Consider the following 14,763-nt stretch of genomic DNA (forward strand, 5'->3'; position numbering starts at 1 on the left):
TCAGTGAATGACACATGACGGAAGAAATATGGCATTGTAGGGGAAAGTTTACGTCTCAGCACGCACAGTGCTTGACCTATTGATCAACAACAATCCACTACTTTGTTGTGTACAGATCGGCTTTTCCATGACTCTGTCTGCAAAAACCAGGCAATCAGTACAAATAACAAAATACAGAATTGTTATGAAGTACAGATCAACCAGAGTAAAGATATCATCAGGTAGAATGTAATTGCTTGCCATGTAAGAATGGATTGCTGCACAAGTCTAGAATTGACCAAGACGAGACAGGACCATACTTTCAATAATATGCAACAACCACATCCTAAATGTTGATATATTTTGTGTTGACTTACCCTTTAATAGAGGTAATTTTTGAAGTTCTCTGTTTTTACTAATGTTGAATCTGGAGGAATTCTGTCTTCTTTCCTTCTTGATAAGAGGTGGCTGTTGTCCTGGGTATTTTATCTTTGTCAACTGTGTCTGTGGTGGCACATTTCCTGAATGCTTTCGACCACTCTGTTATAACAGAAAACGGTCATAGTATTACATTGATGAATTGAAATTCAATGGCAGAAGTATCTGCTGGAAATATAGCCAATTCAAGAAACAATGGGTATTTGAATTTCAGAAATGCTATTTTGCTTAAACAACCACCCATAATCTATCATATCACAATCGATCACAGTGAGATATCCTCATCATTTAATACTGAAATAGGTGGTGTCATTTCTTCAAGAGATTAACTGTTGGCAACAATCCAAGGCCAGGGCAATGTTGTCTGATGTGGAGCAATTGATGACAAAAACAAAAGACGACACTTCCACAAGACCTAGTTTAGCATGGGCATTGAGGTCAATGTTCTGTACATAGGTTGGGTCAGGATGGAGCCAACTCTAATAAAACACATCCTCATTTCGAGTACGACAGCAATGCATGGTGCGGGTCACAAAGTTTTCAATAATCTCTGCTCACATCAAGATCTTTGTGTGTGAATTCAGCCTCGCTCACACCCAGAACTTTGTGTGCGAATTTAGCCTAAAATAGAGTTTGACCTCATCGTTTGAGAAGAAATCCAAAAATGAAGCAAAGAATTATGCAAGTACGCATTGTGAATGTGATAATAATAAATTTGCTTTCCAGGACAACAACAGAATGATATCATTGCTATAATAGTGAGAAGTACAATCAGACGATCCTGAATTGTTATTTTTGTATGCATATGATTGACATTATCATAAAATCTTGCATGTCTTATTTGAAATTAAGGAATATGACTTTGAAATTAATATGCGTTTCTGATGTTTACTTCTTGACAGCAATACAGAAAACTGACACTGGTTACTACGGATAGTTTTTCAATCTTGTATCCTGTCCCAACTGACACATCTTCCTTCTGAGAATGAAATTGGCAACACAAGGATTTTGGCAACTGAACGTGCTCATAAAACACAGGTATCTGTAAGCATTCTGGTTGTGACCTAAATTGATGTGATTTAGCAATAAGTGATGGCGCTACCACAATATCACTCACAATATTTAGCATCAGATCGAAGAATAACCACAGCAGTTACAAGTGTTCACGGTGATGACAACATTTTGCGTAGGGAGAGAGCTCTTACGGTACAACTGACGCGCTTGTCTTGCAACTATGTTGATATCACTGTGACATGTCACAGCAAAGCTGAACTGGAATTACAATGCAATCACACTAAGGTTGGTGGGACATACATTGTAGACACTCATGATATGCAACACATATTTTGACAACTCTGACAATTCTAACTTCAGTATGTTGAAAAGACAAGAGTTTTCACATCCTGCTTTAGAATTGGTCTTCTGAAAATGCTGGGAACTGACTTTGCACCAGGTGAAGTTCTTTCGGTTCACATATACGAGAGGCAGAATTTTTATACAGAATTTTGAAATAATCAGAGCCAGCTTGAAATACTGTGTGCAGTTTCTTTTGACATCAGTCATGCAATATTAGCTTACAAAAAGAATCAGTGATGCCCATTGGACATACTGTACACATGTAACACTGTTGTTTGCAGACATACCCCAAAAAATACTTCTAAAATGCATAGCCAGTGTCAAACAAGGAGATGGGTTAAAAAAATTGCGATTACAGTAAAAACACTGCGTAATTCAAGATGATACACAGCAGAGACAAAACCTCCATGATTGGAATAAACATCTGTATGTATACTCATGACACTGAACACAATGTTGACACAAGAACTTGTGTGGATAGATTTTCAGAACATTACAAATCTCATTTTAAAAAATCTGTGCAGACATAAACTTAAATTTCATCACACTTGACAACGGACCACAGTCAATGTTGACAGATGAATTTCTGTGCAGGGGTCAGTAGGTGCTGCAGCTGACGTATTGTTATGTTAGCAAACCAGGTAGCTACCTCCGAAAAACTTTCTTCACTGCTTCTTAAAGTATATGATCACGCTATCCTCAAGTTTATTTTTTTAAACCGTAGTATTTTGGAAGTGGGTCAGGTCCAATGAGGGCAATGTATGTACACTGTGAACGCCGCCATATTTACTGTTCGATGTTGAATTACACTATCACAAGATCCGTATAATATCAGCGATGAAGTCGGAAAGGTGGAATGGAAAGCTGACGTACACAAGTCGCCTATTCTGCGAAAGTTTCAGCCTGCGAGTTTAACCTGCCGTGCACCGAAGTGTTATACAGTCTTTAGAACATATGAGGTTTGCCGGGGGCAAGAGCACCGAACCTATGATTTTACGTGGTGTTCGCACAATCAGTGTTTCAGAAAGGTGACTCAGTATTGCAATACGCATATACAGAGGACTTGCTCAGAGAGATAGAGGCGTGCAACGACGTTGTCACTGTGAGAGCCACGGCGATATACTCTTTTGGTTACAGTCTGACCCATCGGGCAAGAATCTCGATGGGCAGAAAAGTGTCAAATAACACATGTCACACGAGCATTATCCGATTGGATTCTTTTCACGTGAGCTTCACAGTTATATATATTGAGTTTATAAACAGTTGTTTGAGTATGAATTGATCCGCCATTACTAACCCCTTGGATTCACAGAAGCACAGGGGTGAAAATCTCCGAACAAAACACCAACTTACCTCATCGTTCGTCTCCGATGTGTCTTTATTAGTTTTCCCACCGCCAGTAGATTTCACCGGCGCCTGTACAGGGGAGAGATGGCATAATAGGTTAAACGTCTTGGGTGAATATGCATCGTATTCATGAGGCAGACACTCACTGTTGGTTATATGGCATGACTACACTCACTACAAATATCCCGTCGTAGAGGCGTTGGGACTGCAGAAATCATCTACAAACGGACTTTGCATCGGAATTCATAAAACATAGATAATCGGAAAATTCAATAAATGACGATCTGACAATATTTACCTTGTCTTTCTTCGTTTTGTTGGGCATATTTTACAACCTTTCCTGGTGTCGTTTTCGTTTCGTACCCCTGTAATGTGACACTAGGCCAACGATATGAAGCATGTTGATTGGCTTTCGAAGGTCATGTGATCAATACGACAGTAGCAGCGCCCGCACAATTTGATTTAGATTCGGAATCTACCGAAGATTCGCACCATACTGAAATGCTCTATAAAAGGGGTCTACCCCTACAAGAGAAAGATAAATTGTCAAATATGTCAATGTAATTTGAAAGTTCTGATCGTTATACGGGCAAAAGATTGACTTCGTTGTCTGTCTACTTTCATGAAAAGACCACAAAATTCCAGTAAAATATCAATGACTACAATATGTGGAATTGATAAATGGCCAATGATATTCTTTAATCAATTACTTAAAATAAATACAAGGTCATGAAAGTTTGGTCTTTTCAGATGGAGAAGCAAGTGTACTCGCAAGTGAAATTACCGTTAGCAGACTGACTATTTTTTAGTAAATTTTAGGGCCTCTCACTTTAAGAAGTTACAGCAGAGCATTGACAAGGATAGGGGTGAACCATTTGATTTCAGGGGGATGGGAGCTGGAGAATGTTTGGAGAAACAATTGCCGGCCAGTTGTGGGAAAGATTGTCTGAGCTTACTTCAGGGAGTAGAAAATGAAACTGTAGTTGAGCTTACTTCAGGGAGTAGAAACTGAAACTGTAGTTGATGCATGAATGTTAATGCTGAAAAAAAAATCAACAGTAGATATAACTGCTGTAGTTTCTTTGAGAATGCCTCAATCATAGAGAGACCATGGAATGATTTTGTTATTTTCTTTAAAAAAATGAATTGACTCTGCTGTAGAAAATTTGTTTCACAGTAGCTTTTGGGGAAAAATTGCTGCCAGGATAGCTGTGAAAAAAAAGTTGTGAGATCCATTTCTCCAGCTTGCAGTACCCCCAAAATTAAATGGTTCATCTCTTATCAATAGATTTGTCACATCTGGCAATTGCTCACAAATGAGCCAATAATATTTCTTCATAATGTATCTGAATGAGGATATTGACGCGCATCATAAAATACAGACTACACAGTTCCTAGAATTGCAGTTGGCAGTTTAGGAAAGGATTTTCAACGAACTCAAGATGAATGAAGCCTTTGATTTTGTGAACTTTTTGAAAATATTCAAAATCCTTAATCAGATCAACTGATCAATTTGAAAGTTTGTATAATGTAAAAACCTTGAGGTGTCTCCAACATTGTCAATATATCAATTGCCACAGCTCGAATTTGGACATATTCATGGACTTTAGGGGGAAGAACCTGAGCAAAATTCTTTTAAAGACACTCATCCAATGACTTAAAGTTCCCCAAAAGACAGAGATGTGGAATTTAAATGTAACAAATATGCTATACCTGAACAATGAGAAAACAATATGAATGTTTTTATTCATATTTGTCTTGATACAGGAACTGAAGCTTTTGAAATGTTATATAAAATACTACAGGAGAGTTCAGCTATTATGGCCAGAGTGGGCCAGCAAAATCCAAGCAGGCCTTTGACATTGGAAAACTGCAAGAGGGAGGTGGTCAAGCTTTTTTCAAATAGTACAGGGGAGAAGTCACTTGATTTTCAAATATTTCCAGCCTGTCATAGGTTTTGTTTCAGTGTACAAAAACATTCCAGGAAATAAAGGTGGTTCTCAGTGACTTTATTTTCTTAAGTTGACTGGTACACGTAAGGTCAGATTGCAAATACGCATGTTTTCCTGTTCATTAACTTCTTGTCTTGGCAAGTCTATACAGGCTTATTGTCTTATAACAGCTTTTACCATCAGAGTAGAAATGCCAGGTTCTTGGCAGGCTGTAGATGAAGTTACTAGGTGCAAGTTAATGGCTTAGTCAGTACCTTGTACATGGGCCATGTACATAAGCACAAAACCTATGACACAATTTTAGTTATTATTACTCCATGGTGGATCTATATCAATGTAAGATCCAGTTAGGATAGTACATTTAGTACACGATATTTATTTGAAGTTTCAATATATAAATAGCCTTTCAATAAAAATTAGAGAAGTGTTTACCTATGTGACGTTGCTTAGCTGATACTTAATACTTTGGGGCTAATATCAGAAATATGTTATACTTCGTACAACTTATTTTTATCCCATGATTAATCTAAATACAGTAATATATTTATTACACTACATGAAATTTGAAGTTTCAATATCAAGTCAGCCATCTTAGAAATTTTTTGAATAGTTTACATAATAGTCATAGCCCAACTTATATCTTATACATTGAAGACATATGATACAAAACATACAATAGCTGACACAAATCATGAATTTGTATCAAAGTAAGATCTATTTAGGAAAATACATTTTTTGCACTATATCTGTATCAATAAATTTCAATTTCGATATCTTTCATGAAATTTGATGGTGTTTAGGGAGCGTTCAGTTATTATGGCGGGGGTGGGCCTGCAATTCTTCCTGCCCATCAGTCAAAATAAGTGAACCCCCCCTACCCATTGTACCAAAAAATTGATGACCCCCCTTTCAAGATGACAAAAATTTCATGACCCCCCCCCCCCCCCCCCACCATTGCTTGAGTAAAGCTGCACACACAAACACCTCGGCGGTATGGAGCAATAGAATCCCCCCAAAAAGAGCTTAGATTTTTTCAAATGACCTTCTTTACAAAACTCAAAAGGTGTTAATGATCAGATTTCCCCTTCTGACTTGCTATAATTTTGAAATTACCCCTCAAAGGGGTTGGACAGAAATTACTGGTGGATCGCAATATTTTTGCGCAAGCGTGTGTGTACAAAATTTTGGTATTTGGATTTAATTAAAAATCAGCTGTTGATAATGTTGATTCACCATACATGGTATACATATGTTTTCTCATACATGTATGAGAAATCTATGTAATACTTTTTCAATGCAAAACTATATCTGTGCATTTATAGACATTTGATAATTTACATAAATGTACTTAAATGAAATAGGGTTGTTACAACTGGCATGCGGACAAAAAGTTTGACCTTAGAATTTCACCAAAAATGTTCATCCACTATACATGGGAGTCAATGATAAAATTGTGAATAATTTTTTTCCAATGAAAATTTGGTATACTTGTGCATATACAGATGTTCAATAATTTACATGATTTTACTTGATTAGAATATGATGGTTAAAGGTGCATATTATGTGTACAAGAAATCTGATTATGGAACTTCACTGAAAATGTTCATCCACTATACATGGGAGTCTATGAGGAAAGTATGAATAATTTTTTTTCAATACAAAAATAGGTAAACCCATGTATTTATGTACTCTCGATTATTGATATCAATGTACTTGATTAGATTAGGGTGGTAACAAATGGATGTGTTCGCCAGAAATTGGATTTTGGAATTATACCAAAATGTAGATTCACTGTACATGGGAGTCTATGAGGAAAATGAAATATTTTTTCCAATACAAAACTATCAAAATCTATGTATTTATAGACATTTGATAATTCATTTTAAAGTACTTAGTTAGCCTAGGATGGTTAAAGGTTGATATGTGTGCAAGAAATTGGATTTTGGAATTTCACCGAAATGTTGATTCACTATACACTGGAGTCTATGAGGAAACTAAGAATAATTTTTTTAAATGCTAAACTAAATTAATTTGTGCTTTTATAGGTGTTTGATAATTGATACAAATGTACTTGATTCAAATAGGGTATTTAAAAGTTCAGATGTGGACTACAATTGTGATATTGGAATTTCACCTAAAAGTATTATTTAACTTTTCATGGTACTAGTAGTCTCAGTACAGGTAACTGTTAAATAATTTCCCTGACAAAACTTGCTATATCTCTAATATGTAAGTAATAGGAATTGTTCATCGCCCTTAGTGCAGTGAGCTTGATTTACAATAAGACAAGCCTCAGAGTTGTCAAGTCAAGATGTTCATGTGACAGATAATTATACTTTTGTTCAGATTTACAGGTGAATAACTTGAAATCATGCAACGAATCATTTTTATCTCCCAGACTATTTCTGAACACTGAAACTGCTTCTGAAGGGACGGATACTTATGAAATTAAGTGACCCCCCTCTGAGCTGTTTGAAAAATACATGACCCCCCCCCCCCTTTGCAGTTTTCAAATTTGAGGTGACCCCCCTGGATTTTGCCGGCCACCCCCGGCCATAATAACTGAACGCTCCCTTACCTACATGTATGAGACATAACTTAGCTTATGTACATTGGAGGCCATATGACATGAAACATATGATTGGTGACACAAATCATATTTAGGGTACTCCATGATGATTTAAAGTATTACCTATTTAGGAAAAACATTCAGTACACTATATTTGTTTGAAGTTTCAATGTCAACAGCACTCTGATAAAAATTTGGGAAGTGTTTCCCTATGAGACAATGCTTTAACCTTGTAATGTAGGAACCATATGACACTTGGCACAATTAAATTATTTTTACTCCCTGGCGGATCTTATCTATTTAGGATTATACAAAGTACATATATTTCCATTTGAAGTTTCAATATTAAAGCCCCAACAGTTTTCCAAGAGTTTTCTTTGAATAAGACCCATTTAAAGACTGAAAAATTGTATAACACTGTCATGAGTGTCGCATGTGGCATGTAAATTCAAACATTTTGACATTCCTATTTTCAAAAACTAATCATGTGACAGAGAAAATATTAAAACAACAAAATGTTGTCGTCTGTTGTGCATTCAAGTAAATGGCATCATGCTCGTTTCTTTTATGATCATGATGTGTATGTGCAGGAAATACTACATTTTTGTACTTTTCCATGGGGGGGCACCATTTTATGAGTGCAGCACCATTTATATTTAACCAGTAAAAATGCATAGGCATGGTCCACATCAGTGAGCAGTGATACTTCTATACATGTCCTTCAGTTAGTACATTTACACGAACCAACTTTGGTTGGAAAATAAATCATGAAAATAATGCATAAAGTTGCAGCTATTAGGGCTTTAACAGCTCCATATTAAACTTCAGGAGTGTTTACAAAGTTTAAAGGAGTGTTAAGGACACAGCTTATCCTACACCCTATCCATGGGTCAATATCACATATTATAGCCCAAACAAGGGACTATGTGCTTCAGGGTAGATGACCATTGTATTGCCCAACACCAGGAGATCAAATGGTCTCCTGCCTGGAGGGTATAAGTCCCAGTCTGGATAGCTCTTTTACATGTTTTAGTTTATTTGCAAACGACAATCATATGCTTATAGAATGATTTTCATCGTCGAAAGATATACTGATATATTTAAATCACTGTTATGCTATTTATTGATTTTTCATTCATAATTTGCTAACAACAAGATTTCCTATGTAAGACATGTAATTTGAACATTTTTCAAATTCAAAGTTGTCAAAGTTAAAAGAGTTCTAGTTCACTTTCAGTCGAATGATGACTATACCGCCTGTGACATCATCAATGAATTACAAATGAACACTATGGAACGCAGAATGTTCAATATACGAGGGATGTAATAATAGACCTTAACTATTTAATATATTATTTGAAGTTTCAATATCATGTCTCATACCAAATATTTGAGAAGCAATAATCTATGATGCAAGCTGGCTTACTATATATATATATATATATATATATATATATATATATATATATATATATATATATATATATATATATATATATAATATATATATATATATATATATATATATATTTATGCTCAAAATGCCCAATGACTCTAATTACAGACCTTAACATCTTTTTTCAAGGTCTATGCTTCAATCAATGCTCTATCATAGTATCTTCAATGTATATAGCAAGTTTTGTCAACTTTGGTACAGTCAATCCAGATATATATCCCTGATTATGAAAGTTCAATGCAAATTAGCAATTAACTTTCATGTCATCCCTGAATATCTATCAAAGCTAACTCATCCTAGTGAGATCAACATTCTTAGCAAATCTTATCAAATTTTGTGCAGCCATTCTAAATGTACATCATTTTTTCTAAATTCATGGTAAGTGTGGACATATGAGCTAATTAGGGTGAAGTAAATTATGCAAGTCAGTATCGGGGAATTATAATACCTGATAGTATCTTTAGTATTACTAAAGATACTATCAGGTATTATAATTTACTAAATTCTTTACAGGTATTCTCAATAAAACAACAAATTGGCTCAATCAGCAAATAAAATTTCTGAACAGCAAGCTGAATGAAATTATAATACCACTGATAACCTCTTCTAACACATTCCAGTACACGAAGGTTTCTCCAGAAAGACTGCCATGCTATGGTTTATTGTAAACTTGAAAAGGCCTTCGATATTGTGGATGACAAAAACATTATTCCATAGGTTTACAAGGTCAGATGTTGGTTGTAAAATGTTGCATATGTTCCATAATATGTAAATATTCTAAACACCAGATGCAGGCTTTCAGCAGCCATGACAGAATTGTATGGCTTAACCACCTCATTAGTATATTTGACAACACACTCTTGTAGTAGTCTGTTGTGGTAGTAGTCTGAGGTTTGGACAAATGCAGAATATTCATACATTGGATCGGGGTGGGGGTAGGGGAATACATGTAAAAGACTACCATACTGATTGTGTCTTCATTTGTCTTTTATTATTTCCAAACACCACAACCTCTTACAGTCGATATCATGCAGGAGATTGATGCAAACCAAAATCAATGGTAATGAAACAGATCAATTATTTGAACATCTTCATAAAACTTGCTGTAATAACTTGTTTTAATTTGACCAACAACAATAGAAGAAGCATCTTTCAAACAAAGAGAAACATAGTCTGCGGCTTGTTTCAGCCACTAGACTCTAAATGAACCATAAAACACCCAAATATTGTAGTTAACACCATTCAAAATTTTATACCATTTTAATGATGGTATTCATGATAACCAAAATTGAATATGATTTGACCACGAACAGATGATGAACATGTGTTTTAAAACCACTCACTTTTGAAAATTATGAAGCAATTATAAACATAACAGAACTAAACATGGACAATTCATGAGGATGTCATTGATGTTCAATGAGAATGAAATGTGTTTTGTCAACTGCTACATATTTCACATTTTTCTGGAGATTGTGAATTTCTCATGAACGATGGAAGGTGTTAGCTTGACATAACTTTCGTTAAGACTATATACTATCTCTAGTTTCCCAATTTTTTGCATAAAGACAGAAGATGCTGCATAATTGTGTCATACTTCATAATATTTACTAAATTTGTACAGTCGAAAATCGTCAGTTAATGTGCAATAAATTAATTTAACATTCAAATGGCATAACAAAAAAACAAAACATAACAGGATGTCGATAATATGACTAATATAATCTACATCATGAAATTCACTGTCGAGGTAAGAATCAAGATAGGAGAGAAAAGATCCTAAGTTGAAACACCAACAATTACAATTTACACTCACCAGACAATTCTGACAAATTATCCAACCTCACACTACATGTGAAATTACGCACATATTTTTTGTCTTTGTTTTTTTACAAAAGGTGTGAAGTACATGGCTTAATTCAATTGTTTTTCTATTTTGCCTTTTTTTTCTCATTAACCTTTTTTTACATTGACAGTAGTAAAATTGTGGAAATTCTAGTATTCAAACTTTATACAATGCTTTAATATCAATATAAATACATCCACTACTTTGATCTAATAGATTCAAAATGACCTGACATCAATATATTGAAACCCATATGAAAAATTACACAAATGTATCGAAATGGACATGACATCATTGCCATGGTGGGCACTGTCACATGATGATATGGACATGATGTTTACATTTCCATGGTTGAGAAATGATGTGACAAACACACCCAAGTAACAAAATCTCATTATGTTCAACATTCCTTACATGTGAGGACATCACAATTGCATTCTGGGTGAAGAAATTGACACAAACTGTGAAATGAATTCGCTAAGATGCTGTTGTTCTTGTGAGGGAAGCCAGGAAAACAATCACATTTCACAGCAGTTACATCTGCATCCAAATAACAGTAATGATAATAATGATATCAGTTACAATCAGTTCGACGGAACCACAGATATAACTGTAAAAAAGTCAGGGCTACAACCTAACCCCCTCCCCCCCCCCCCCCCCCCACCTCACTTTTTTTTGGGGAAAGCCTTCTCTCTTATAGTATACCAACTGGTTTTTGAGTCCTCTAACTTTTGTGTAAACCACTGATTTCACAGTCAGTTCTACATCATCTTTTAGTTTATACAAAGACACAAAATCAAGTTTTCTTCATAAAGTCTGTATACGTATAAGACTATAAGTTGCAAATATATTGCCAGTTGTCGTGTGAATAGTGAAAACAGAACAGTTACCACAAGGTGGTAAGGAAACTGCAATTTAGTCAACACAGATATAACATTGTGATATCCAAAATGCAAGATATAATAGTTTCAATGGCCATAACACTATTGGTCCGGTGTGAAAAATCCTATGACAAGATTTCAAATATTGGAAACATAGACTTTTTATGGATGATGGCACAGCAAAAAATTGATTTTCTGTCTTTGTGTAGTTTTTGTGGTTCTTGAATTGACAGGTGTAGACAAAAATTTAATATAAAAGAAGTCATGTCTCTATATTTTTACAAAGATGCAGCAAGCTGTAGAGACAGCAACAGTTTTCTCTCCTTTAATTTTATTGTGAAAGAATAAAATTATGGAAACAACCAAAATCATGGAAAAAACCGGAACAAATGATTTCCCAAAACTTGCAGAGAATCGGAACTATTGGGCAATATAACTAACACAACTGCACTGGTGTGATAGCCAAGACCAAACTGTGAAAAATGATTTAACAGTTGAGACAGGATCATGGATGGTTTTCTAACCAGTAGCTTGTAATCAGAGTTTTATAACACCAGCATGTTACTTGGTCTTTTGATTTAATAATCACTGATTCACACCATTACATCATTGATAAAACTGTACATGCTGCAATGGATTGGTTGAAACCGAAGTTTTTATTATGGGGCTTCTTCGTTTTCGTTTTTATCGTGTATCTCTTGTTAATATCTGTAGGTATGACAAGTGAGCCAAGTCTCATACATTTTTCCAGACATGCAAATTACCAATTCCACATTTCTGGAATTACTGCATGATGCAATGGATCCATCAACTTTTAAAGAAATGATGACAGGGAACTACATGTTGTGTAAATTACTTTCACTGAACAAAACTTCTGTATCACTGACAGTCTCAATTCTGAAAACATGAAAACCACAGTCAGCAGACATGCAAGACTCTAGTGTATGTACAGAATTTGTGTTCTGTGTTCATTTGAGAAAAATCCTGACAAACACGATGTACCTACAATCATTATTTTACATTTCCGACTATTCAACAAGTCTTGAAAATTGTGAACTTCTTGTTTATTCTTATTTGAAACATACCGATGTAGTTTATGTTGTTGAAGCAATATGCACTGTCTGTGTAAAGAGACGTACTTAGACACACTGGTGGTTGTGGCAAAAGGTTACAGACAGATCATTCATTTTTAACAAGAAAAAGATTGTTTTACCGAACTTGAAATGTTAATCATGACGATGGTAACTCTGATGCTATTTAGGATATGTTATATTTTTATCCATTATCAATATTACTCAGGTGAGCTGACTCTATGTATCACTGACAAACTGTATGACTCGGCTGAATTTGCCTCTGGGATAGATATTATGAAAATCAAATTTTACGATTCTTTTCTAATTTACCAACTGTGTGGGTTCACGTTGAAGCTCTTGGACAATGTAAAGAGTCCTTTATCTTGTAAATCTTGTCTAAGTGGGCAGCCATTTGGATTTTCAACCATTTGTTTCTCTGGTACAAAAATTTGCATGGTCAATGATGTTTATTGTTGATTTTGAAAGAGAATGTTGAAAGTTTCCATGAGGAAAGTTTTAGCAAAAGGTTAAGGCTTTCACTTTTGAGGCACATACCACTCTAAATGTGACACTGGTCTTCAACAAACTTCTTTTCAAACTCCTTGTATTCAGTGGATGCTTGGCAAAACATCCAGTATGTTGGAAATTGTACCTGGGGAAAGGATCTGACATAAACAGTAGATTTGCCGACATCGTCAACATCAAATGTACAAGTCACATTTTCCTTATTGCCAGAAACCACGAAGATGTGCATTTTGCATTTCACATGAAATATTTTTGTTTTCCGTAATTTTGTAGGCCCTATAATTAGACAACTACCAAACAATATTGCAATTAACATAACAATATCGTATCTGGTATAACAATACTCCACATCAGAACATAACTATGAAACTCTGAGGAGCACAGGAATACAGAAAAAAAAAAGATATTGTATATAATAGCTAATGTAGTAACAATACGGGATCACAGCAAAAAATGTTCCACAGTACACTTACATATTTGCTTTGTATCTCAATGAATTTCTCTCAATGATCCTATTTCAGCATTGAGGTTACAATCAATTAAACTATAGCTTTAAGAAATATAACATCAACGTTGCATTACCAGGAAACCTCAAAAGTCAACATATTTTCAAGTTCATCAGAAACCAAGATTGTTTAGTGAGTAAATCACATGTGCAATCTGCATGGGGAAAAGTGTATTTCCAGAAATCTGTGAATATTAACATAAGTGTTGAAACATCATGGCAGCCCATTTTATGTATTGAAATATTTGTTTTCCTTTTCAATATAAATAATTTTCCAATTTGACAGAACAAAATGCCAATAATACTTGTCACTTCCATAATACTAATTTCAGAATTTGTTGTATAAATGAATGAATGACAGACTAAGCGAGTTGACAGCATCAGGCACTGAGATTTCTTTTGATACAAATGCTATCAAACCAATTCTTTGCTTTCGTTTAAAATAGAAACCGATCAGATATCAGGCAATCCATTTTGCTGAGTTTTCAAAAACCAAGCCTTGCCCTTCTTCTTTTCTTTCCTGGTTATTTATTTTTTTTTTGGCAATAAAAAATGTCAATATATCCTGATCAAGAAACACCAAAATGCCATTGTCGATTGTTCATTTGTCTTTGTTTATCTTCATCACTGTATCATCATCATCATCATCATCGTCATCATCATCATCATCATCATCATCATCGTCACGTTTATTTCTCAGCGGCATCACTTTTCTTTCTTTTCAAGGCTCCTCTTTAAGGCTTGTTTTGAACTTTGATAAATTAATCTTTCCACCACATTCTTCAAGAACTGTTTGGAAAAAGAAATCAACACCATTGAAATAAAACCTAACTTGA

The 14,763-nt window shown here is 34.9% G+C and overlaps 2 protein-coding genes across 5 annotated transcripts in view; both read right to left on the reverse strand.

The window, feature by feature from the left end:
- The window catches only part of LOC139148945 (serine/threonine-protein phosphatase 2A 56 kDa regulatory subunit gamma isoform-like), a 38,082-nt gene extending 34,538 nt beyond the window's left edge, over positions 1–3,544 (reverse strand). For all 3 annotated transcript variants that reach the window (XM_070720412.1, XM_070720409.1, XM_070720411.1), the window contains exons 1-3: positions 3,419–3,544; positions 3,127–3,189; positions 357–519 (exon numbers count right to left, since the gene is read on the reverse strand). In XM_070720412.1, the coding sequence (XP_070576513.1) occupies positions 357–519; positions 3,127–3,189; positions 3,419–3,445 (253 nt within the window). In that variant the 5' untranslated portion in view covers positions 3,446–3,544. The remainder of the gene's footprint in view (positions 1–356; positions 520–3,126; positions 3,190–3,418) is intronic.
- Positions 3,545–10,066: 6,522 nt separating this feature from the next.
- Positions 10,067–14,763, reverse strand: part of LOC139148946 (atlastin-2-like) — a 34,029-nt gene continuing 29,332 nt past the window's right edge. Inside the window, exons 12-13 of one of the 2 annotated variants that reach the window (XM_070720415.1) lie at positions 14,615–14,716; positions 14,438–14,578 (exon numbers count right to left, since the gene is read on the reverse strand). In XM_070720415.1, the coding sequence (XP_070576516.1) occupies positions 14,633–14,716 (84 nt within the window). In that variant the 3' untranslated portion in view covers positions 14,438–14,578; positions 14,615–14,632. Of the gene's footprint in view, positions 14,717–14,763 lie in introns of both variants that reach the window. The other variant, XM_070720414.1, reaches the window with a different exon arrangement.

Source organism: Ptychodera flava, chromosome 14 (genome assembly GCF_041260155.1).
Source record: "Ptychodera flava strain L36383 chromosome 14, AS_Pfla_20210202, whole genome shotgun sequence".
NCBI lineage: Eukaryota > Metazoa > Hemichordata > Enteropneusta > Ptychoderidae > Ptychodera > Ptychodera flava.